Source organism: Pseudophryne corroboree, chromosome 6 (assembly GCF_028390025.1).
Source record: "Pseudophryne corroboree isolate aPseCor3 chromosome 6, aPseCor3.hap2, whole genome shotgun sequence".
Classification (NCBI taxonomy): domain Eukaryota; kingdom Metazoa; phylum Chordata; class Amphibia; order Anura; family Myobatrachidae; genus Pseudophryne; species Pseudophryne corroboree.
This window is the reverse complement of record NC_086449.1, coordinates 109,514,812-109,541,029: the sequence shown is the minus strand read 5'-3', so window position 1 is coordinate 109,541,029 and position 26,218 is coordinate 109,514,812. Positions and strand designations below refer to the sequence as shown.

The 26,218-nt window shown below is 46.6% G+C and overlaps 1 protein-coding gene across 2 annotated transcripts in view; it reads left to right on the top strand.

Moving 5' to 3' along the window:
* Positions 1-26,218, top strand: part of LOC134936565 (A-kinase anchor protein 8-like) — a 90,643-nt gene that overhangs the window by 51,763 nt on the left and 12,662 nt on the right. For both annotated transcript variants that reach the window (XM_063931651.1, XM_063931650.1), the window contains 9 exons: positions 12,380-12,521; positions 14,459-14,549; positions 15,451-15,515; positions 17,027-17,066; positions 17,164-17,224; positions 17,533-17,713; positions 17,793-17,874; positions 18,129-18,259; positions 19,417-19,512. In XM_063931651.1, the coding sequence (XP_063787721.1) occupies positions 12,380-12,521; positions 14,459-14,549; positions 15,451-15,515; positions 17,027-17,066; positions 17,164-17,224; positions 17,533-17,713; positions 17,793-17,874; positions 18,129-18,259; positions 19,417-19,512 (889 nt within the window). The remainder of the gene's footprint in view (positions 1-12,379; positions 12,522-14,458; positions 14,550-15,450; positions 15,516-17,026; positions 17,067-17,163; positions 17,225-17,532; positions 17,714-17,792; positions 17,875-18,128; positions 18,260-19,416; positions 19,513-26,218) is intronic.

The following is a 26,218-nucleotide window of genomic DNA, read 5'->3' as shown; positions in this document are numbered from 1 at the left end:
CTATTTCTCTGCGTCCAGATCTATTGTCTCTCGGGGTCCTTGCTATCAGACACCTGGATCGAATTTGACGGCGTGGCTCTTGAGAGTTCATCCTGAAAGCAAGAGGATTCTCACGACAGGTAATACAAACTGCCGTGGGCAGCATGAAACCTTAAAAAAACTGGTAGAAAGGGGGCATAAGATGCCATGGCACAGCCCTACCCCCGCCAGTATAAATAATATTATCAGAATCTCTGAGGAGAAACGTGCCATTGCGGGGGTGGAGCTTCCTCCTCAGTCAGCCAGCACACTGCTCAGCGTCATTTTCTCTCTCTCCCCAGGCTGCAGAGACCACGCTGGTCCTCCTCCACTACTGAATACAAGTATCAGGGTGCAAAACAGGGGGGGGGCACAGTGAAATTGGTGCTTTACATTGTGTATTTACATTATAAAAAAGCGCTGTATGTCAGTGGGCATTTTATGTTTCACAGGCATTTTGTTACTGGCGCTGGGTTTGTGAACTGGCTGCTCCTATCTGTGTCCATCTGATAGATTGTACTGTGGGTCTGTCCCCTATAAGTCCCGTAGTGTCTGTGGTGTGTTTGTGCACGTGTGTGACATGTCTGAGGCAAGGAGTTCTTTCCCTGAGGGAGCCATTTTAGGGACACAGAGTTGTAATGTGGTGACGCTGCCGGCACACCAAGAGCCTGAATGGGTGAAAGAAATACGTGATAGTGTGAATCATATCAGTAGGAGATTAGATAAGTCTGAGTCTCATGCAGAAAACTGGAAAAAATCAGTTGAAGATGTGATTTTTCAGGGTTCTGCTGTATCCTCCGCAGGCGACCCCTCTGGGTCACATAAGAGACTGTTTGCAAACATTGTACATACTGATACCGACACGGACTCTGATTCTTGTGTCGACGATAGTGATTCCAGGGAGGTAGATCCTAAATTGGCAAAAAACATACAATATATGATTGTTGCTATAAAGGAGGTTTTAGAAATTACGGAAGCCCCTACTGTACCTCAGGAGAAGGCTTATTTCTATAAGGAAAAGAAATGTAAGGTAACTTTCCCTCCTTCCCACGAGCTCAATACTCTTTTTGAGGGAGTTTGTGTGAATCCTGAATAGAAATTTCAGATTCCCAAAAGGATTCAAATTGCTTATCCTTTTCCTTTAGAGGACAGGAAAAGATGGGAGTCACCCCCGCACTGTCAAGGTTGACAAAAGAGGTGATTCTCCATGCACCTGGAACGGCTTCACTAAAGGAGCCGGAAGACCATTGCTTGTGCATGGGTGAGTCGTGCTATTGAAAAATGGTCTGATAACTTGTCATCAGAAATTGACACGATTGACAGAGACGAGTTACTCCTAACGTTAGGTAACATCGGAGACACTGCCGCATACATGCTGGAAGCTATGAAGGATATTGGACTCTTGGGTTCAACAGCCGCTAGCATGGCAGTATCGGCTCGGAGGGCGTTGTGGATTCGCCAGTGGAATGCTGATGGAGATTCCAAAAGAAATATGGAGGCTCTCCCGTATAAAGGTGAGGCCTTATTTGGTGATGGGCTGGATGCGTTAGTCCCGGCGGCTACCGCAGGTAAGACGACATTCTTGCCTTATGCTCCTGTACTGGCGAAAAAGACACATCACTCTCACATGCAGTCCTTTCGGCCCAACAAATACAAAAAGGCCAAAAGTTCCCCCTTCTTTGCAGGTAGGGGAAGGGGAAAAGGAAAAGTCTGCAGCGTCTCCAGGATCCCAGGAGCAGAAGTCAACCCCTACTTCTGCCAAATCTGCAGCATGACGCTGGGGCTCCCTTGCGGGAGTCCGCTCGGGTGGGAGCACGTCTGAAACTTTTCAGTCAAATTTGGATTCAATCTGGCCTGGACCCATGGGTCTTACAAATAGTGTCCCATGGGTACAGACTGGAGTTTCAAGACATGTGTGTCCCCCCCCATGCCGATTTTTCAAATTGACCTTGCCAGCTTCTCTTCCAGAAAGAGAGGCAGTAACAACGGCAATTCAAAAACTATGTCAAGATCAGGTCATTATCCTGGTACCTTTGTCACAACAAGGAGGAGGTTTTTAATCCAGCCTCTTCGTAGTTCCGAAGCCGGACGGCTCGGTCAGACCGATTTTAAACCTGAAAAAACTGAATCTCTACCTGAAAAGGTTCAAGTTCAAGATGGAATCCCTGAGGGCAGTAATTTCCAGTCTGGAGGAGGGGGACTTCATGGTGTCAGTAGACATAAAGGATGCTTACTTGCATGTTCCCATTTATCCTCCTCACCAAGCTCATCTGAGATTCGCAGTACAGGATTGCCATTACCAGTTCCAGACGTTGCCGTTCGGTCTCTCCACGGCACCGAGGGTATTCACCAAGGTGATGGCGGAGATGGTCTTCCTTCGTCAAAAAGGAGTCAATATAATTCCTTATCTGGACGATCTCCTAATAAAAGCGAGATCCAGGGAACAGTTGGAGCGGAACATCGCACTCTCCCTGTCAATACTCCAACAACACGGTTGGATCATGAATTTTCCAAACTTGCAGTTGGAACCGACGACAAGATTGTCTTTTTTTAGGGATGATTCTGGACACAGAAGTACAGAGAGCATTTCTTCCAGTGGAAAAGGCTCTGGAAATCCAGAAAATGGTCAAACAAATATTAAAACCAACAAGAGTGTCGATCCATCAATGCATTCGGTTGTTGGGGGAAATGGTAGCTGCCTACGAGGCCATACAGTTTGGCCAATTTCATGCCAGAGTATTCCAGTGGGACCTGTTGGACAAGTGGTCCGGATCCCACCTACACATGCACCGGAAGATAAACCTGTACTCCAAAGCCAGGATTTCGCTCCTGTGGTGGCTACACAGTTCTCACCTACTAGAGCAGAGGTCCTCAAACTCGGTCCTCGGGGGCCCACACAGTGCATGTTTTGCAGGTAACCCAGCAGGTGCACAGGTGTATTAATTACTCACTGACACATTTTAAAAGGTCCACAGGTGGAGCTAATTATTTCACTTGCGATTCTGCGAGGAGACCTGCAAAACATGCACTGTGTGGGCCCCCGAGGACCGAGTTTGAGGACCCTCTGTACTAGAGGGACGCAGGTTCGGGATTCAGGACTGGGTCCTGGTAACCATGGATGCAAGTCTCCGAGGCTGGGGAGCTGTCACACAGGGGGAAAGCTTCCAGGGAAATGGTCAAGTCAGGAAGCCTGCCTTCACATAAACGTTCTGGAATTGAGAGCCATTTACAACGGCTTTCTACAAGTGGTATATCTTCTTCAAGATCATCCCGTGCAGATCCAGTTGGACAATGTAACAGCAGTCGCGTACATAAACAGGCAAGGCGGAACGAAAAGCAGGGCGGCAATGGCAGAGGTGACGAGGATTCTCCTCTGGGCAGAAAGACATGTAAGAACTCTGTCAGCAATTTTCATTCCGGGAGTGGACAACTGTGAAGCAGACTTCCTCAGCAGACACAATCTCCATCCAGGAGAGTGGGGCCTCCACCAAGAAGTCTTCGCAGAGGTGACAAGTCTTTGGGGAGTTCCTCAAGTAGACATGATGGCATCTTGTCTAAACAAGAAGCTTCAGAGATATTATTCCAGGTCGAGAGACCCTCAAGCAATAGCAGTGGGTGCACTGGTGGCCCAGTGGGTGTTCCGGTCGGTGTATGTCTTCCCTCCACTTCCGCTGATCCCAAAAGTGCTCAGGATCATAAGAAGAGTTTGAGCAATCTTCATTGCCCCAGACTGTCCAAGGAGGGCTTGGTACCCAGATCTTCAGGAGTTGCTCATAGAAGATCCTCTGCCTCTTCCTCTTCGCGAGGACCTGCTGCAGCAAGGGCCGTGCGTGTATCAAGACTTACCGTGGCTACGTTTGACGGCATGGCCGTTGAGCGCCGGATCCTATCCCGAAAGGGTGTTCCCAAGGAAGTCATCCCCACCCTTATTCAGGCCAGGAAAGGAGTAACGTCTAAACATTACCACCGTATTTGGAGAAAAAATGTCTTGGTGTGAATCCAAGAAGGCTCCTACGGAAGAGTTTGAATTGGGACGTTTTCTCCATTTTCTCCAGGCTGGTGTGGATGCGGGCCTTAGATTGGGGTCAAAGTCCAGATTTCGGCCTTATCAGTTTGCTTTCAAAAACAATTGGCCTCCTTTCCAGAAGTTCAGACGTTCGTGAAAGGGGTTCTGCACATCCAGCCTCCCTCCCAGTGGCACCATGGGACCTTAATGTGGTGTTGCAGTTCCTTCAATCAGATTGGTTTGAACCTCTGCAGGAGATAGAATTGAAGTTTCTCATTTGGAAAGTGGTGATGCTTTTGGCCTTGGCATCCGCAAGGCGGGTGTCTGAGTTAGGGGCCTTGTCTCACAAGAGCCCTTACCTGATCTTCCAAGAAGAGAGGGCGGAGTTGAGAACTCGCCAACCTTTTCTTCCAAAGGTGGTTTCATCTTTCCACATAAACCAACCTATTGTGGTGCCAGTAGCTACTGACACTTTCACTGAGTCAAAGTCTCTAGATGTGGTTAGAGCTTTGAAGATTTATGTCACTAGAACAGCTAGGATACGGAAAACAGAGGCTCTGTTTATTCTGTTTGCTCCCAACAAGATTAGGTGTCCTGCTTCTAAGCAGACTATTGCGCGCTGGATCAGAGGTACGATTCAGCACACTCATTCTATGGCAGGATTGTCGATACCGAAGTCGGTGAAGGCCCATTCTACTAGGAAAGTGGGCTCAATCTTGGGCGGCTGCCCGGGGCGTCTCGGCTTTACAACTTTGCCGAGCGGCTACTTGGTCAGGGTCAATTACATTTGCTAAATTTTATAAGTTTGACACTTTGGCCGATGAGGACCTCAAGTTTGGTCAATCGTTGCTGCAGAGTCATCCGCACTCTCACGCCCTTACTGGAGCTTTGATATAACCCCATAGTACTGAAGTGGACACCAGCATCCTCTAGAATGTATGAGAAAATAGGATTTAAATACCTAGCGGTAAATGCTTTTCTGCTAGTCCGTAGAGGATGCTGGGCACCCGACCCAGTGCGTACTTTACCTGCAGTTTGTTCATTCTCGTCACACAAGTTGTGTTACATTTGTTTTCAGCAAGTTGCTGCAAATGGTTCATGCCTGTTGGTGTGTGTTTTGTTGAATGCCATGTTGTGTGGCATGGTTGAGGTGTGAGCTGGTATGAATCTCACCATTAGTTTAAAAGTAAATCCTTTCCTCGAAATGTCTGTCTCCCTGGGCACAGTTCCTATAACTGAGGTCTGGAGGAGGGGCATAGAGGGAGGAGCCAGTTCACACCCTTTGAAAAGTCTTAAAGTGCCCATGGCTCCTGCGGAACAGTCTATACCCCATGGTACCTAAGTGGACCCCAGCATCCTCTGTGGACTAGAGAAAAGGATTTACCGGTAGGTATTAAAATCGTATTACACCTAAATGAGGTACATAACAATCAACTTTAATACGTGGCATGCAAGGGAGAAGGATGCACTAGTGAACATGGTAGGAGATTGAAAAATGAAATTTGTGGGGGTTTGTGTGCACCCCCTGTGGGTAAAAGGTAGAGAAAATCTTTATTTCAAGGCAAATCACCCCCCACCTTAAGAACTAATTAGGCATTTGGAATTTTTCAGTTAGCTTAATTTGGGCGATATCATTGGGGTTAAAAAAAGAAAAAATAAGTGCAAAGTACGACAAAATTAAATGTTAGATTATGCGCAATAATTTTAATTGCTTTTTGAGTTTTTATCTTTTTGAAAAAATGGAGTTGTCCCAAAAGCTTCATATTATTTTTTATTTATTTTTTAATTCCTTTGTAATTAAACAGGATTAGTTTCCTTGGCGGCTGCAGCCCTGACCATGCATTGCAGGGGGGAGGCAGTCAGCACATATAAACATACATGTGATGTTATATGTAAAATATGTGCTGGCTGCCTTACCCAGGGATCAGCAGCCGTCGCTTTGTGTATTACTGACCTGCCGAAACACAGGAGACCTTTATTCTGCTTGTCCATCGTCCTCTCTAATCCCGCCCCCAGACTCCCATTGGCTCACAGGAGTCTGCTGCAGGCTTATATGTGCTGAATGGCTCTCCCCTGCAGTGTATGTTTGGAGCTGCAGCCCAGGGGCAGCAGCCACCACTGATTAATTTGCTTTATATTATTTCTCTAACGTCCTAGTGGATGCTGGGGACTCCGTATGGACCATGGGGAATAGACGGGCTCCGCAGGAGACATAAGCACTTTAAGAAAGAATTTAGATTCTGGTGTGCTCTGGCTCCTCCCTCTATGTCCCTCCTCCAGACCTCAGTTTGAGACTGTGCCCGGACGAGCTGGGTGTTGTTCAGTGAGCTCTCCTGAGCTTGCTGTAAGAAAGTATTTTGTTAGGTTTTTTATTTTCAGGGAGCTCTGCTGGCAACAGACTCCCTGCATCGTGGGACTGAGGGAAGAGAAGCAGCCCTACTCTGTGAAGCTAGGTCCTGCTTCTTAGGCTACTGGACACCATTAGCTCCAGAGGGATCGTACGCAGGATCTCACCCTCGCCGTCCGTTCCCGGAGCCGCGCCTCCGTCCCCCTCGCAGAGCCGGAAGACAGGTGCCGGGTGAGTATGAGAAGCAAGAAGACTTCGAAATCGGCGTCACACACCTCACATACTCCGGTCACTGTAAGGGTGCAGGGCGCAGGGGGGGGGCGCCCTGGGCAGCATATGGACCTCTTTTGGCAAAAGTAAGCATATATACAGTTGGGCACTGTATATATGTATGAGCCCCCGCCAAGAAAATGCATATTTGAGCGGGACAGAAGCCCGCCGTCGAGGGGGCGGGGCTTCTCCCTCAGCACTCACCAGCGCCATTTTTTTCTCCACAGCTCCGCTGAGAGGAAGCTCCCCAGGCTCTCCCCTGCAGATTCACGGTAGAAGAGGGTAAAAAGAGAGGGGGGGGCACATAAATTAGGCGCAAAAACACAATATACAGCAGCTACTGGGTTAACATTAAGTTACTGTGTTACTCCTGGGTTATAGCGCTGGGGTGTGTGCTGGCATACTCTCTCTCTCTGTCTCTCCAAAGGGCCTTGTGGGGGAACTGTCTTCGAAAAGGGCATTCCCTGTGTGTGTGGTGTCAGTACGCTTATGTCGACATGTCTGATGAGGAAGGCTATGTGGAAGCAGAGCGGGAGCAAATTAATGTGGTGTCTCTGCCGACGGCACCGACACCTGATTGGATGGATATGTGGAAGATTTTAAATGATAGTGTGAATTCCTTACATAAAAGGTTAGAAAAAGCTGAAGCCTTAGGACAGTCAGGGTCCCTCCCCATGCCTGATCCTATGTCACAGAGGCCGTCAGTGTCTCAGAAGCGCCCACTATCCCAAATTGTTGACACAGATATCGACATGGATTCTGACTCCAGTGTCGATTACGATGATGCAAAGTTACAGCCAAAATTGGCTAAATCCATCCGTTATATGATTATAGCAATTAAGGATGTTTTGCACATCACAGAGGAAACCCCAGTCCCTGACAGGAGGTTCATATGTATGGGGAAAAGAAGCCACAGGTAACCTTCCCCCCCCCTCACATGAGCTAAATGAGTTATGTGAAAAGGCTTGGGAATCTCCAGATAAAAAAACTGCAGATTTCCAAATGGATTCTTATGGCGTATCCTTTCCCGCCAACGGACAGGTTACGCTGGGAATCGTCCCCTAGAGTGGACAAGGCTTTAACACGCTTGTCCAAGAAGGTAGCCTGGCCGTCACAGGATACGGCTACCCTCAAAGATGCTGCGGATAGAAAACAGGAGGGTACCCTGAAGTCCATTTATACACATTCAGGTACCTTACTGAGGCCGGCAATTGCGTCGGCCTGGGTGTGTAGTACTGTAGCAGCATGGACGGATACCTAATCTGAGGAACTTGATACCTTAGACAAGGATACTATATTAATGACCCTGGGGCATATTAAGGACGCTGTCCTATATGAGAGATGCTCAAAGAGACATTAGTCTGCTGGGTTCTAGAATCAATGCTATGTCGATTTCTGCCAGAAGGGTCCTGTGGACTCTGCAATGGACAGGTGATGCCGACTCAAAAAGGCATATGGAGGTTTTACCTTACAAGGGTGAGGAATTGTTTGGGGAGGGTCTCTCGGACCTGGTCTCCACAGCTACTGCTGGAAAGTCAAATTTTTTGCCATATATTTCCTCACAGCCTAAGAAAGCACCGTATTATCAAATGCAGTCCTTTCGATCTCAGAAAAACAAAGTTCGAGGTGCGTCCTTTCTTGCCAGAGGCAGGGGCAGAGGAAAGAAGCTGCACAACACAGCTAGTTCCCAAGAACAAAAGTCCTCCCCGGCCTCTACAAAATCCACCGCATGACGCTGGGGCTCCACAGGTGGAGCTAGGCCCGGTGGGGGCGCGTCTCAGAAATTTCAGCCACAAGTGGGTTCACTCCCAGTTGGATCCCTGGGCAATAGAGATTGTGTCTCAGGGATACAAGCTGGAATTCGAAGAGATGCCCCCTCACCGATACCTCAAATCGGCCCTGCCAGCTTCCCCCCACGAGAGGGAATTAGTGTTAACTGCGATTCAAAAATTGTATCTTCAACAGGTGGTGGTCAAGGTTCCCCTCCTTCAACAAGGAAGGGGTTATTATTCGACCATGTTAGAAGTCCCGAAACCAGACGGTTCGGTCAGACCCATATTGAATTTAAAATCCCTGAACATGTACCTGAAAAGGTTCTGGTTCAAGATGGAATCGCTGAGAGCGGTTATCGCAAGCCTGGAAGGGGGGGGGATTTTATGGTGTCTCTGGACATAAAGGATGCATACCTTCATGTCCCCATTTATCCGCCTCATCAGGCGTACCTCAGATTTGTGGTACAGGATTGTCATTACCAATTTCAGACGTTGCCGTTTGGTCTCTCCACGGCACCGAGAATATTTACCAAGGTAATGGCGGAAATGATGGTACTCCTGCGAAAGCAAGGGGTCACAATTATCCCATACTTGGACGATCTCCTTATAAAAGCGAGATCAAGAGAGCAGTTGCTGATCAGCGTAGCACTTTCTCTGGAAGTGTTACGGCAACACGGCTGGATTCTAAATATTCCAAAGTCGCAGTTGGTCCCTACGACTCGTCTGCCTTTCCTGGGCATGATCCTAGACACAGACCAGAAAAGGGTTTATCTCCCGATAGAGAGAGCTCAGGAACTCATGACTCTGGTCAGGAACCTATTAAAACCAAAACAGGTGTCTGTGCATCACTGCACTCGAGTCCTGGGAAAGATGGTGGCATCATACGAGGCCATTCCCTTCGGCAGGTTCCATGCGAGGACCTTTCAATGGGACTTACTGGACAAGTGGTCCGGATCACATCTTCAGATGCATCGGTTAATCACCCTATCCCCCAGGGCCAGGGTGTCACTCCTGTGGTGGTTGCAGAGTGCTCACCTTCTCGAGGGCCGCAGATTTGGCATTCAGGACTGGGTCCTGGTGACCATGGATGCAAGCCTCCGAGGGTGGGGAGCAGTCACACAGGGAAGAAATTTCCAAGGTCTGTGGTCAAATCAGGAGACTTGCCTTCACATCAACATCCTGGAACTAAGGGCCATATACAACGCCCTACGTCAAGCGGAGACCCTGCTTCGAGACCAACCGGTTCTGATTCAGTCAGACAACATCACCGCAGTGGCTCATGTAAACCGACAAGGCGGCACAAGGAGCAGGGTGGCGATGGCGGAAGCCACCAGAATTCTTTGCTGGGCGGAAAATCACGTAAGCGCACTGTCAGCAGTGTTCATACCGGGAGTGGACAACTGGGAAGCAGACTTCCTCAGCAGACACGACCTCCACCCGGGAGAGTGGGGACTTCATCAGGAAGTCTTCGCACAGATTGCAAGTCGGTGGGAACTGCCACAGGTGGACATGATGGCATCCCGCCTCAACAAAAAACTACAGAGGTATTGCGCCAGGTCAAGAGACCCTCAGGCGATAGCTGTAGACGCCCTGGTGACACCGTGGGTGTTCCAGTCGGTCTATGTATTTCCTCCTCTTCCTCTTATACCCAAGGTGCTGAGAATAATAAGAAAAAGAGGAGTGAGAACGATACTCATTGTTCCAGATTGGCCACGAAGGACTTTGTATCCAGATCTGCAAGAAATGCTCACAGAGGACCCGTGGCCTCTTCCTCTAAGACAGGACTTGTTGCAACAGGGGCCCTGTCTGTTCCAAGACTTACCGCTGCTGCGTTTGACGGCATGGCGGTTGAATGCCGGATCCTAGCGGAGAAAGGCATTCCGGATGAGGTCATTCCTACGCTGATAAAGGCTAGGAAGGACGTGACAGCTCAACATTATTACCGTATATGGCGAAAATATGTTGCGTTATGTGAGGCCAGGAATGCCCCTACGGAGGAGTTCCAGCTGGGCCGTTTCCTTCATTTCCTACAGTCAGGAGTGAATTTGGGCCTAAAATTGGGTTCCATTAAGGTCCAGATTTCGGCCCTATCCATTTTTTTTCAAAAGGAGTTGACTTCTCTACCTGAAGTTCAGACGTTTGTAAAGGGAGTGCTGCATATTCAGCCCCCTTTTGTGCCTCCAGTGGCACCTTGGGATCTTAACGTGGTGTTGAGTTTCCTGAAATCCCACTGGTTTGAACCACTCAAAACGGTGGAGTTGAAATATCTCACGTGGAAGGTGGTCATGCTATTAGCCTTGGCTTCGGCTAGGCGGGTGTCAGAGTTGGCGGCTTTGTCACATAAAACCTATCTGGTTTTCCATGCGGATAGAGCAGAATTGCGGACCCGTCCACAATTTCTGCTGAATGTGGTTTCATCCTTTCATATAAACCAACCTATTGTAGTGCCTGTGGCTACTACTGACTTGGAGGATTCCGAGTTGCTTGATGTAGTCAGGGCTTTGAAGGTTTATGTAGCCAAAACGGCTAGGATCAGGAAAACAGCGTCTTTGTTTATCCTGTATGCTTTCAACAAGCTTGGTGCTCCTGCTTCAAAGCAGACTATTGCTCGCTGGATCTGTAACACGATTCAGCAGGCTCATTCTGCGGCTGGATTGCCGCTGCCAAAATCAGTTAAGGCCCATTCCACTAGGAAGGTGGGCTCTTCTTGGGCGGCTGCTCGAGGGGTCTCGGCATTACAGCTTTGCCGAGCGGCTACTTGGTCAGGTTCAAACACTTTTGCAAAGTTCTACAAGTTTGATACCCTGTCTGAGGAGGGCCTTGTGTTTGCTCAATCGGTGCTGCAGAGTCATCCGCACTCTCCCGCCCGTATAATCCCCATGGTCCTTACGGAGTCCCCAGCATCCACTAGGACATTAGAGAAAATAAGATTTTATTTACTGGTAAATCTATTTCTCGTAGTCTGTAGTGGATGCTGGGCGCCCGTCCCAAGTGCGGACTTTTTCTGCAATGCTTGTTATATAGTTATTGCTTAAATAAGGGTTATGTTATGGTTGCATCATGGTTGACCTGTTGCTCTGTTATTGTTCATACTGTTGACTGGGTAAGTTTATCTCAAGTTATACGGTGTGATTGGTGTGGCTGGTATGAATCTTGCCCTGGATTACCAAAATCCTTTCCTTGTACTGTCAGCTCTTCCGGGCACAGTTTCTCTAACTGAGGTCTGGAGGAGGGACATAGAGGGAGGAGCCAGAGCACACCAGAATCTAAAATCTTACTTAAAGTGCCCATGTCTCCTGCGGAGCCCGTCTATTCCCCATGGTCCTTAGGGAGTCCCCAGCATCCACTACGGACTACGAGAAATAGATTTACCGGTAAGTAAAATCTTTTTTTTTTTCTTTTAATGCACAAAACTGCAATTTCACACGTTTTAGGAGTGTCCACAGTACTTTCCTTATGCCCACTAACAGCCTCCTGATTCTGGTAATGATTTTGTCACCTTTTGGGGGTCAGGAAGGTTTCCCCACTTTTTCGTGCACTTCTCACAGGTTGCATTTTTTAGAAAATTCGTACCCCTTCGCCGTAAGAACAGCAAATTGACATTTCTGAATTGATCTTAGATTTCTTGGGAATATGCATTCAAGCAAAGTCTGCAAGTTTGAGGGATATGCGGTCAAAATCCCGCTGGACGAGATCCCCGGCGGTCGTAATACAGACACTGGGATCCCGGCCGGCACAATCCCGACATATTCTCCCTCTGTGGGTGTCCACGACACCCATAGAGGGAGAATAAATTTAGTGTGCCGAGCGTAGCGAGGCTGCGTTGCACTCGCCTTCCTGTTGGGATTCTCGTCCGGCGGGATCTCGTACTGATCCCGTTTGAGGTTATGAACTCGCATGTGCAGACTCGCACCTAATTGAATTGAGCCCTTAAAGTCTGTAACGTACAATTTCTCATTCTTACAGTCTCCCTTTCCATCTTGACTCTGGGAATCCAGGATTTAACAGAAATGAAGGTTGGCAAAATGAGCGGGGAAATGTCTTCTGGGAAAGACCTGTAAGACCTCGCCCAAACTTTTCAGGACCGTTTGGCCAAAGAGATTCCAGGGTGAGTGCTCTTTAGGATTTTCCTGTCCTGTAAAAGTGTCGCTCCTAAGTTTATAAATGTAAGCTGCAGCTGGTTTCATTTGTGCATTGCCCTTACTCTAGCTTACGTAGACTTGAGGCTGGTACAAAGTTTGTTTTTGAATTAAGCTTCTCAGTGGAACATGCCATTTCACAGAGGTCCAGAGTTCGAGTATTCAGTCCTGAAATGGCTATTTGCCACTCACCGGAATATCCATACGTTATGCTTTTTATACATGTGCATCTCTCAGGAATGAGAAGAAGTCTGTAAACTCATTCTGTTCTGTAGTTGAGTTTGACAAGGTGTTCCACCTGATGAAGTAGTGAATTTCAGTAGCAAAACCAGCTTGTGGAGCACGTTCTGCATACCATTTTGAAACTTTTTTGCTCATGTCTACTTTAGAAGAAAGCAGCAGTGTTCTCATGAGCCCGTGTGTTGGGGACAGGACAATGATGGGGGTATGATTGTGATAAAGGGGCAAATTGATATGGATTATACGCAGAGAAGGAAGATGAGGGTGGCAGTGGGATGAAGAAGGGTGGAGAATGAATATGCTGTGGGAAATGGATGTGTTAGAGAAGTGAGAGGGATCATAGAGCATGAACTGGAGGGGAGAAATAATCATTTTATTTATATAGCGCTCTTTCTCCAACAGGACTCAATGCGGTTAACAGATACATAGCATAATATAGTACAGAAACAATGAAGTACAGAAACGCTTTTCATAAAATACAGACTCGTGTAGATACTAAAGGGACATTATGGAAATGCTTGAGTAAACAAGAAAGTCTTGAGTCTACTTTTGAAGGATTCTATTGTTGGGCCTCTCGCACTGAGCGGGGAAGTGAGTTCCATAGAGTCAGAGCCGTATGACTAAAAGCTCGACCCCCAGATGAATTACGGGACATTCTGGGTACTGCTAAAATTCCTTTATCTACAGACCGCAGTAATCGAGTGGGGCAGTATGGAATCAGAAGCTGCTTCAGGTACCTTGGGCCCTGGTCATGTGGTGCTTTGAAACTCAGTAAGCCAATCTTGAAGATGATTCGCCATCTTACATGCAGCCAGTGAAGGGAGTAGGGGATTGGTGTTATGTGGCTAGAACGGGGCTGGTATAAGGGTTATGGATCGATGGGACAACCTGGATAAGGCAGACAGTCAATAAGTCAGCCACTGTAGGTCGACACGGGCAAGGTCGACATGGGGGGAAAGGTGGACACGGGACATGTCGACATGATATTTTTTTTTTTTTTTTTTTTTTTTCGTTTTTGGTGTCAATTTGACCATAACATAACCAGGAACCACAATTAGTGCACTGCGTCCCCTTGCATGGCTCGCTTTGCTTGTCAGGGTTCTATTCCCAATCGTAGTCCACGTGGATGGTAAAGCATGAAAATATTGACTGTTTACCTACCATCCAGATACAGGAGTGAGATGAAGATACAGTATGTGAGGTGGGGGATAGAAAAGGTTATGATGTGGCTGTAAGTGAGTGCAATGTCTGTAAGAGGGGTATGCTCTGTGTACAGGAAGTGGTTGCCGTATGTATGATCCCCTATTTATAAGCAGGTACCATAAAGAGAAGTTTTAAAATTTGTCTGCTTCCTAGACTAAAAATATTGAGCTACTCCCATGCATATTTGATATTATATCCAGGTAACACGTCTTACTATTGTCTATGATAAGTTGACCACTACGGGGGTGAAGTTTCCTTTTATATTGGCCTGTCAGTACGGCAGCATCCACTGGAGGTAAAATTTGGTGTAATACTCCGGAGTAATCCAGCAATAACATCTACAGAAGCATTATAGGAATTCTGGGAGCACACCGGAATTCAAGTAGATCTTTAAAATGTATGAAGTCTCTTACCTCCCATTAATCTTCTTCCTTTTTTTTTTTTTTTTTTTTTTTTTATGTAGATGGCCAGAAAAAACTTTATAAAAAACAAAAAAAAGACCTATGTAGAAATCAAGACCATTCCAGGATTGGGCTCGGCAAAGGAAAAAAGTGGTACGTATGTCCTCATATCCCAGCGTTTCCCTGAGTACCGCGGCGGCGTCTGATGGTGGCTGCTCATCTAGGAGTTTATACAAATGCTGCTACAAACTTCTTCCCTTGTGTAGTTCTGTGCGTCCAAATGTGCATGAACTCTGACACCCACTTTTAGCGTTCACCACAATGGAAATACAGATTGGTGCGTCCTTTTTACACCACGGTCGCGCCATCAAACTTGCCCCAGCCCTACGTCAGGTTCTGCATCTGACCGTGGCCTCCTATGCCTCCAAACGTGCATCTGTGAATGCAGCCACTGGCACGCCCACTAAATGAACTATTTTTGCATGCCCGGTATGGCGTATTACTTCTGATACTGTCTGACACTATCACAGCAGCACTGAAATGTCTGTGCATGCACAGCTGCAAATCGCTCACAGCAATTTGACATGCTCCTCTGAATCAGCCCCATAGATTGCATCAGCTTGTTGCCATAGTAACCTTTATCCTACCCGTCTACAGGGGTAGATAGGAAGGCCTGGATCATTGAGTTCACACATTGGTTTCCTATTTGTTGGAGTGTTTTGTGTGTTTGGGTTATTGGGCTGGGCAGAAGTCTCTTCAGGCATCTTGAGGCAGGGAAAGTACTTTCTCAAACTGTGACCTGAAGTTAGTCCCCTAGCTTAATAGTAAGAAGCTCTGTGTCTGTGGAATGTGAGGAGGCCCAGACCACCACGCCTCGAACAGTAGTTCACCCAATATTGAATTAAAGATAGGGCAGACCTAGGACTTATCACTCCATAGTAACTGGGACAGGATATGGTTTTTACTACTGTGTTCATCTATGAGACTTTGTTTTCAGATTTGTCTTCTACATCCTCTTTGTATGGTCACTGTTTATTCTATTTTTTCCGGGCAGACACCACAAAGGCTCCAGAGCAGCAAAACAAAACTGCCAGCCAACCAGCAAAATCAGACGCCACGGTGAGCACAGGGTTTATAATGTTGGTTTTGCCCACTTTTACTTCACTGCCAATTTGGAGGTTTACTCTTCCGTTATAGGAAACCGGTTTGTGTTGCAGTTGTGGACAGTGGTGAGGTCAAACACTAGAAAGGTGGGGGCTTTTCTATAATTCATGTAGCTATGCCATCATTCTCAGTCTGGTGTGTAGAGCAGGATTCTGTTTTGCTTGATTCCTGCATACACACCACTCATATTAGGATGGCAATATTCTCCCCAGCATTATGAGATATCCAGGGTACGGGTTACACTGAGGTTGAGACAAAGTTGAGGGAGGGCCCTGGCCGGGATTATTGTTCTAGCGGGGACAACTTTGTGTTGCTTCTGTAAGTTGGACCATCCCTGGGTGCCTGATGCCTAAACTCCACATCTGTCAGCTGGATGGTGTGCGAAAAACTCTGGTTAGTGTGCCCGTGAAAAAGGAGGGAGAACACTGTATGCACTGCAAGATGACATAACCATTTCCTCTTTTCTTGCTCTTTAACAGATTACAAAACCTAAAGCACATAGTTTGTGTCAAAAAAAACTATTAATCACATTCACAAACAGCTGTGAGAGTTTTGGGCACCTATAAGAACCTATAATAAGACACCACTTCGTCCTCAAAAAATCTGTTACATAGGTGAACATTGATATGTACTGGAGCATAGCAGAAGACAATAGCTTGCTGCATAGATAAACCTAAAGTTACTTTAATTTTTGTGTCCAGTTAATGTTTTAGAAAGGATCTAGCTTCTATGGTGTCGTCATTGGTGCAGAGTGATGTAAGAAAAGTCTGTGATTGGTTTATAGTGTCCTGTGTAGTGCAGATTATTTGGTAAGGAGGATGATCAGCAAGTACATCCGCAAGAAGCATGGTTGTTGAGCTGTTTTGTAGTTTGAGCTTTTTGACCCAGTTACTGTCCCAAGTGCTTGGGGTAGTTTGGTATATTTGTGATGTGTACTGTGCGTTCCAACTACGGAACAAAGGAAAGGATGCGGTCGGGATCCCTACAGTCAGAATGCAGACAGCGGTTTCCCGACTGTAAGTGCTGGGGTTAAGCACTGGGAGAGGGTTAGAGTTAGGCTAGGGTGGAATCTGTTAGGGTTTAGGTGTAGGATGGGTGTGTTAGTGGTAGGGTTAAAATACTGGGATCTGTTGGGATTCTGAATGCTGGGATGCCACTATCTGGATACCATTCCCATTGGAAGGTTAGGATTAGGCTGAACAAGGCACTTTAGATTCATTCTCTGTATATCAAAATGTCACTTATTGTCCAATTACCTCCTCCCTAATTTATTTATGCCTGCAAGGAAATATCCTGGACAAAAGAATCGCAGATCTTCAGTCTGTTAACAGTATTTTCATTTTATACTTGTTTAGTAAAGATGCATGCAATGCCTTGACGCAATTAATAATAGTGCATATATATCCATACAAAATAGCATTGTTCTTAGACTAAAAAGGATCTATGTTTTCTGTTCTATTGTTTAGGTAAAGAAGACTGAAGCACAGAATGGAGACACAAAGAAAAGTGAGTCTGCGGGGAAGGCAGGTCATTACTTTGTTACATTACAAGTTAATCATTTAGTGAGTGCTTGAGGTTACAGCAACTCTGTTTTATTCCCTAGATGTGAACAGTCCGCCAAACAAGAAGCTTAAGACAGAGGAGACCACCTCCACTGCAAATCAGTAAGGATTGCGGCCCCTTATGGTTCACTTATCCTAAACCTCTGCTGCCTGACTATGGAGTTGGGTAGTCTCAGCATTAGACCATTATATCAGTATAAATCTTCCTGCGAGGTATATCTGATGCTAACCTCTAGACAGTGTGGTCTCAGTCTTCTCCCAACTTACAGAACAACTGAACTATAATTTATGATCCCTGCTTAGAACTGATGTCATCGTCAACTTTTGTACTTATTCAGCAGTTCCAGCAACAAATGTCGTCTTATTGTAGTTTTGGTTTCCTTTGTTTACTCTCTGCTCCATTTCCAAAGGACCCCAACAGATGACAGACCAGGGAACGATGAGGCCACCACAACGTTTTCCTGTACCTTGTGCAAGTTTCACACTGAAGACGAGATTGAACATCAGATGCACATAAACTCCACTCAGCACAGAGACATCATAAAATACCTGTATATATTCTTACCCAACCAGAGAGTGGACTTTATTCAGGTGGGTGATGACCTGCGGGGTGTTCTGTGAGATTTGCTCTTCCTATCAGAAAGGATGCTCACTCTTTCTCTATTTCTAGGAATACCTTTTGTATCTGAAAAGGAAAGTGTCCCGAGAACGGAAGAGGCAGAATCTACGCCCCGTCAGAGGCTACTTTTCAGGTGTGTCATCAGACCTTTATTTATGTATCGTTTCCTGTTTATTTCCATCCTACATAGATCATTTCGTACCAGTTGAACACTCCTGTTGTGGTTTTGTATATTGCTATTGTTATCTACCTGGCTCTTTCCTTGTCCTTTGTCCAGTTTGTGTTCTTCACATGGTTGCAGTCGGTTTAGCTTCACACTTCTTTTCTACAAAGTACATTCCTTTGTTATTTGTGTCTTATTGTGCATCCATTGTGTTTGTCTCTCAGGGATAGGTCAGGAGCATTTCTTGCATCGTATCTCAGTTGCCCACTGCCTGGCTTGTGATGTCTTCATCAAGGACGAGCCGCAGCTTTTGTTGGAGCACACAAAATCAGAGGCTCATTCAAATAAATGCAAGGTTAGCGCTGTAATTGCCTCTGACACAGAGGTTTATCCGCCTTATACCCCTGTCGGAATATAACTTTATTGTTTTGTTTTTGCACTTGTCAGTTGTACGTACCAGAGCCCATCTTGTTTGCTATCATATCTATAATGCTGTCACTATAATATGAGTCGCAAGCCTTAGACTATGGCACATTGGGCCTAATTCAGGCCTGATCGCAGCAGCAAAATTTTCCTCTAATGGGCAAAACCATGTGCAGTGCAGGGGGGGTAGGTATAACGTGCAGTGAGAGTTAGATTTGGGTGGGGTGTGTTCAAACTGAAATCTAAATTGCAGTGTATAAATAAAGCAGTCAGTATTTGCCCTGCACAGAAACAATATAACCCACCCAAATCTAACTCTCTGCACATGTTATATCTGCCCCCCCCCCCCCCCCGTAGTGCCCATTTGAGAAAGATTTTGCTGCTGCGATCAGGTCTGAATTAGGCACATTGTTCTATCACAGCCAGCGGAAAGGATGCGTGCTATTTCTGTGCCTGAGATTCTCAGTACTGCTTCTAGAGTCATGTGAATGAAACAATCCCAGTTATTAGATTTTTCAGCTGTTGACAGGTTAATGGCATACATACTATACTGAAAGTTTTGCTGTTTACAAACACAGCCATTTGTTTCTGACGTTATCGAACACTAGAAGCAAAATGGGAAGAAAAAATTATGTTGCAGATGTATTAAGCCTGGAGAAGTGATAAAGAAGTGATAAGTGCAAGGTGATAACGCACCAGCCAATCAGCTCTAATATGTAAATTGACAGGAGCTGACTGGCTTGTGCATTACCACCTTGCACTTATCACTGCTTTATCACTTCTCCAGGTTTAATACATCTGCCCCATAATGCACTAAATTCTGGGGCATTTTATATTTTATTTGTAGGAACAAGATTGACATTATGCATTATTTTATTTTTTATTTTTTTTCTCCTAGTTTAATTCCCCTTCCTAATCGGAGCCCCTCCCTGGATAATTTCTAGGTCCTCCCAGCACTGTTTCAGTCTCTGTATTTGCTATTTGATAAGAGATCCCTGCTGCCCTGTCCACTCTGATTATTCCTACAAGAGCTGCTTGCTCTCTTGTTCCAGGACAGTTTTACTGTAATTGTTGTTGTGTCTTCAACAGATTACAAATAAGGACATAAAGAGCAGCTGCATGGCGGCGGCAAAGTCACTTTTAAGTGATAAAAAGGTTTTACAATTGCTGGAGAAATATAATAAGGTGAGGACGGTGACCACTTTCTTATGATTCTATGTTGCTGAATCTGGCACCTGCTGTGGGTCACTGAAAGATGCTTGCAGTGTACTTCTCATACATGAGGTTTATGTACAGCGGAATACTACATTACCTGGGGCAGGTGGTTGGTGCTGTGAACGCATTTCTCTCCCAAACTAATCCCCCATGCCAATCACAGCACATACTCTGCCTTTAGGTATTGTGATAGAAGCACTGGTAAAGTGATAAACGGAAGATATGTTTGTTCCAGGTGTCTGGCCTATGTATTTTAAAAACCCAGGAAGATGTTTGTGGTTGCTTTGCTGAGAGCTTTCGAGCATTTGGTAAAAGCCAGATAAGGATTCCTGGGGTGTGGATGCGAGAGACACGGAAGGGCTCCATCAATGAGTCCCATTTCGGGTCTTTAGGCCATCATTAGTACCTGCACCTGTAAGAGGCTGATAAAAAAAAACAACAAAAAAAAACTGTAATGTCTTGGTTCAGGGTCTCATTTCCTGGGTAAACAGGTAGCAGGCCTGTGATGAGACACTAATTTACGTACTGTAAGTACTATGCATATGTCTGTTTGTGGTAGGTACATTAGGTCCTACCACTCAGAGGGAATATATTATGCTTACTTATGTTAGTGTCCAGATGGTCTAGGATTTATTTTTATGTGTTGTTTTTATACTGCACAATAAAACTAGTCACGGCTAGATTGCAAGAAAACCCTGGACTGATGTGCTGTTTTTCTGGCTGCTGTGTGTTTGGAGGTGCCCATCTACCCTGATCTCACAGTATACAAGTCCCAATCTCCATACACCACCTGCACACAGACATACTGCATCTACTTAGGAGTGGTCTGACCTACCCATTCCCTGCACATGCCTGCATTATTCCACCCTGTGTAGTTACTTTAGCTAGCTATCTGTAAAAAAATGTCTAGTAAACCACTGTTATTGACCATTTAACTATTAATGATGAGTGCATTAAATAGAACTTGCTATATTGGGGGATCATAGACTTGGTTGAGGCCTTTGGACTTTTGCAATGAGACATGTCACACGGGGGGGATGAGGGTAGGTCATTTATACCATGACATTGTTGTTTAGTTTTTTGTTTGTTTTACAGTTTACGGGTCTATTCAATTCAAGTCGGAATTCCCGACTTGTCGGATAAACGTCGGTTTCCAACATTTTAAGGTCGAATCCAGATTCGACCTATTCAATCAAACTGCCTTGTCGGAAAACGGGTGGATCGGCGAATTAGCCGCGGATCCATGTGTTTTGTCGGATTAGCAGCCAAATCTGACAGGTTTTAGCCCCGTTTCCGACAATGTCAATCCGACTTTAAAAAAAAGTCGTATTGGCATTGTCTGAAACGGCCAAAACCTGTCTGATTTGGCCGCAAATTGAATACTGAAATGTCGGAAAGGATCCGACATCAAATGAATAGACCCGTTAGTCTCCAAGATTTTTTTTTTTCAATAGATAACATACTTCAATAATTGTAATTGCTTACCAGGGAACTGAGCAAACCACAATACAGTAAAGGAAAAATGGAGAATAATAGTATACAAGTAGCCCGAGTATATTCCACACTCAGGGTGGGTACACCTCAGGCTGGTATTGGCACGATTTGACATATCGCAATGATATCGTGCATATTGTCTGATGTGTATGCTCAATTGCACCCTCCTGTGGGTCGCATGCGACATCTTCCGTTTGGCTGTGCTGCGCTTTCAACCGGACGGTATCGAATGCGGCGCTGTGCATATTAATGAAGGACTTAGCAACGTGTCGTTGCGTCTTTCATTAAATCATCTGACGTGTATGGCTAGTCAGGGATGGTCCAGGATGAAAAAAAACATTCCGACCATCTGCTGATTGGCTGTCGTTCTGATGTGTGCCCACTGCCCACCCTTAGTTAGATGAAAACAAGAAATTTATGAAATTGAAGAAGACAAATAGCCTGTTTAATTTGGTAAATTACAGGAAATCTTAAAAAAAAAAGACATGAAACCATTCATACTATATGATCAGTAGCTATTTGTAATTTCTCTGACGTCCTAGTGGATGCTGGGGACTCCGTAAGGACCATGGGGAATAGCGGCTCCGCAGGAGACTGGGCACAAAAGTAAAGCTTTAGAACTACCTGGTGTGCACTGGCTCCTCCCCCTATGACCCTCCTCCAAGCCTCAGCTAGATTTTTGTGCCCGAACGAGAAGGGTGCACACTAGGTGGCTCTCCTGAGCTGCTTAGTGAAAAGTTTAGTTTTAGGTTTTTTATGTTCAGTGAGACCTGCTGGCAACAGGCTCACTGCATCGAGGGACTAAGGGGAGAAGAAGCGAACTCACCTGCGTGCAGAGTGGATTGGGCTTCTTAGGCTACTGGACATTAGCTCCAGAGGGACCGATCACAGGCCCAGCCATGGATAGGTCCCAGAGCCGCGCCGCCGGCCCCCTTACAGAGCCAGAAGACAGAAGAGGTCCGGAAAATCGGCGGCAGAAGACGTCCTGTCTTCAACAAGGTAGCGCACAGCACTGCAGCTGTGCGCCATTGCTCTCAGCACACTTCACACTCCGGTCACTGAGGGTGCAGGGAGCTGGGGGGGGGCGCCCTGAGACGCAATAAAAACACCTTGGATGGCAAAAAATGCATCACATATAGCTCCTGGGCTATATGGATGAATTTAACCCCTGCCAGAATACACAGAAAAACGGGAGATAGGCTCCGCCCCCTTCTCGGCGGCCTTATCTCCTCAGCACACTGGCGCCATTTTCCCTCACAGCTCCGTTGGAGGGAAGCTCCCTGGCTCTCCCCTGCAGTCACTACACTACAGAAAGGGTTAAAAAAGAGAGGGGGGAACTAATTACGCGCAGTATTAAAAATACAGCAGCTATAAGGGGAAAAACACTTATATAAGGTTATCCCTGTATATATATATATAGCGCTCTGGTGTGTGCTGGCAAACTCTCCCTCTGTCTCCCCAAAGGGCTAGTGGGGTCCTGTCCTCTATCAGAGCATTCCCTGTGTGTGTGCTGTGTGTCGGTACGTTTGTGTCGACATGTATGAGGAGAAAAATGATGTGGAGACGGAGCAGATTGCCTGTAATAGTGATGTCACCCCCTAGGGGGTCGACACCTGAGTGGATGAACTGTTGGAAGGAATTACGTGACCGTGTCAGCTCTGTATAAAAGACAGTGGTTGACATGAGACAGCCGGCTACTCAGCTTGTGCCTGTCCAGACGTCTCATAGGCCGTCGGGCTCTAAAGCGCCCGTTACCTCAGATGGCAGATATAGACGCCGACACGGATACTGACTCCAGTGTCGACTGTGAAGAGACAAATGTGACTTCCAGTAGGGCCACACGTTACATGATTGAGGCAATGAAAAATGTTTTACACATTTCTGATAATACGAGTACCACCAAAAAGGGGTATTATGTTCGGTGAGGAAAAACTACCTGTAGTTTTCCTGAATCTGAGAAATTAAATGAGGTGTGTGATGATGCGTGGGTTTCCCCCGATAACAACTGATAATTTCTAAAATGTTATTGGCATTATATCCTTTCCCGCCAGAGGTTAGGGTGCGTTGGGAAACACCCCCTAGGGTGGATAAAGCGCTCACACGCTTGTAAGAACAAGGGCTCTACCCTCTCCTGAGATGGCCGCCCTTAAGGATCCTGCTGATAGAAAGCAGGAGGGTATCCTAAAATGTATTTACACACATACTGGTGTTATACTGCGACCAGCAATCGCCTCAGCCTGGATGTGCAGTGCTGGGTTGGCGTGGTCGGATTCCCTGACTGAAAATATTAATACCCTAGATAGGGACAGTATATTATTGCCTATAGAGCATTTAAAAGATGCATTTCTATATATGCGTGATGCACAGCGGAATATTTGCCGACTGGCATCAAGTCTAAGTGCGTTGTCCATTTCTGCCAGTAGAGGGTTATGGACACGACAGTGGTCAGGTGATGCGGATTCCAAACGGCATTTGGAAGTATTGCCTTATTAAGGGGAGGAGTTATTTGGGGTCTGTCTTTCAGACCTGGTGGCCACGGCAACAGCTGGGAAATCCACGTTTGTACCCCAGGTCGCCTCTCAACATAAGAAGACGCCGTATTATCAGGTGCAGTCCTTTCGTGGGCAAGCGGGCAAAAGGTTCCTCATTTCTGCCCCGTGACAGAGGGAGAGGAAAAAGGCTGCAGAAATCAGCCAGTTCCCAGGAACAGAAGCCCTCTCCCGCCTCTGCCAAGCCCTCAGTATGACGCTGGGGCTTTACAAGCAGAATCAGGCACGGTGGGGGCCCGTCTCAATGAATTTCAGCGCGCAGTGGGCTCACTCGCAATTAGACCCCTGGATCCTTCAGGTGATATCTCAGGGGTACAAATTGGAATTCGAGACGTCTCCCCCTCGCCGTTTCCTAAAGTCGGCTTTACCGATGTCTCCCTCTGACAGGGAGGCAGTTTTGGAAGCCATTCACAAGCTGTATTCCCAGCAGGTGATAATCAAGGTACCCCTCCTGCAACAGGGAACGGGGTATTATTCCACACTGTTGTGGTACCGAAGCCGGACGGCTCGGTGAGACCGATTCTAAATCTAAAATCTTGAACACTTACATACGGAGGTTCAAATTCAAGATGGAGTCACTCAGAGCAGTGATTGCGAACCTGGAAGAAGGGGACTACATGATGTCTCGGGACATCAAGGATGCTTACCTTCATGTCCCAATTTACCCTTCTCACCAAGGGTACCTCAGGTTTGTGGTACAGAACTGTCACTATCAGTTTCAGACGCTGCCGTATGGATGGTCCACGGCACCCCGGGTCTTTACCAAGGTAATGGCCGAAATGATGATATACTTGGACGATTCCCTGATAAGGGTAAGATCCAGGGAACAGTTGGAGGTCGGTGTAGCACTATCTCAGGTAGTGTTGCGGCAGCACGATTGGATTCTCAATATTCCAAAATCGCAGCTGATTCCAACGACTCGTCTTCTGTTCCTAGGGATGATCCTGGACACAGTCCAAAAAAAGGTGTTTCTCCCGGAGGAGAAAGTCAGGGAGTTATCCGAGCTAGTCGGGAACCTCCTATAACCGAGCCAAGTCTCAGTACATCAATGAAAGGGTTCTGGGAAAAATGGTGGCTTCCTACGAAGCAATCCCATTCGGCAGATTCCACGCAAGAACTTTCCAGTGGGACCTGCTGGACAAATGGTCCGGGTCGCATCTTCAGATGCATCAGCGGATAACCCTGTCACCAAGCACAAGGGTGTCTCTCCTGTGGTGGTTGCAGAGTGCTCATCTTCTAGAGGGCCGCAGATTCGACATTCAGGACTGGGTCCTGGTGACCACGGATGCCAGCCTGCGAGGCTGGGGAGCAGTCACACAGGGAAGGAATTTCCAGAGCTTATGGTCAAGCCTGGAGACATCACTTCACATAAATATCCTGAAGCTAAGGGCCATTTACAATGCTCTAAGCTCAGCAAGACCTCTGCTTCAAGGTCACCTGGAGTTGATCCATTCGGACAACATCACGGCAGTCACCCACGTAAACAGACAGGGTGACACAAGAAGCAGGAGGGCAAGGCAGAAGCTGCAAGGATTCTTCGCTGGGCGGAAAATCATGTGATAGCACTGTCAGCAGTATTCATTCCGGGAGTGGACAACTGGGAAGCAGACTTCCTCAGCAGACACGACCCCCACCCGGGAGAGTGGGGACTTCACCCAGAAGTCTTCCACATGTTTATAAAACTCGACAAGTATTGCGCCAGGTCAAGGGACCCTCAGGCAATAGCTGTAGACGCTCTGGTAACACAGTGGGTGTACCAGTCAGTGTATGTGTTCCCTCCTCTGCCTCTCATACCCAAGGTACTGAGAATTATAAGATGGAGAGGAGTAAGCACTATATTCGTGGCTCCGGATTGGCCAAGAAGGACTTGGTAACCGGAACTTCAAGAGATGCTCACGGAGGATCCGTGGCCTCTACCTCTAAGAAGGGACCTGCTCCAGCAAGGACCCTGTCTGTTCCAAGACTTACCGCGGCTGCGTTTGACGGCATGGCGGTTGAACGCCGGATCCTGAAGGAGAAAGGCATTCCGGATGAAGTCATTCCTATCTTGATCAAAGCCAGGAAAGATATAACCGCAAAACATTATCACCGCATTTGGCGAAAATATGTTGCGTGGTGCGAGGCCAGTAAGGCCCCGACGGAGGAATTTTCAACTAGGTCGATTCCTACATTTCCTGCAAACAGGAGTGTCTATGGGCTTGAAATGGGGGTCCATTAAGGTTCAAATTTCGGCCCTGTCAATTTTCTTCCAAAAAGAACTAGCTTCAGTCCCTGAAGTTCAGACGTTTGTGAAAGGGGTACTGTATATACAGCCTCCTTTTGTGCCTCCAGTGGCACCTTGGGATCTAAATGTAGTTTTTGGGTTCCAAAAGTCACATTGGTTTGAACCACTTAAATATGTGGAGTTAAAATATCTCACATGGAAAGTGGTCATGCTGTTGGCCCTGGCCTGGGCCAGGTGCGTGTCAGAATTGGCGGCTTTATCCTGTAAAAGCCCTCATCTGATTTTCCATTCGGACAGGGCGGAATTGAGGACTTGTCCTCAGTTTCTCCCTAAGGTGGTTTTCAGCGTTTCACCTGAATCAACCTATTGTGGTGCCTGCGGCTACTAGGGACTTGGAGGACTCCAAGTT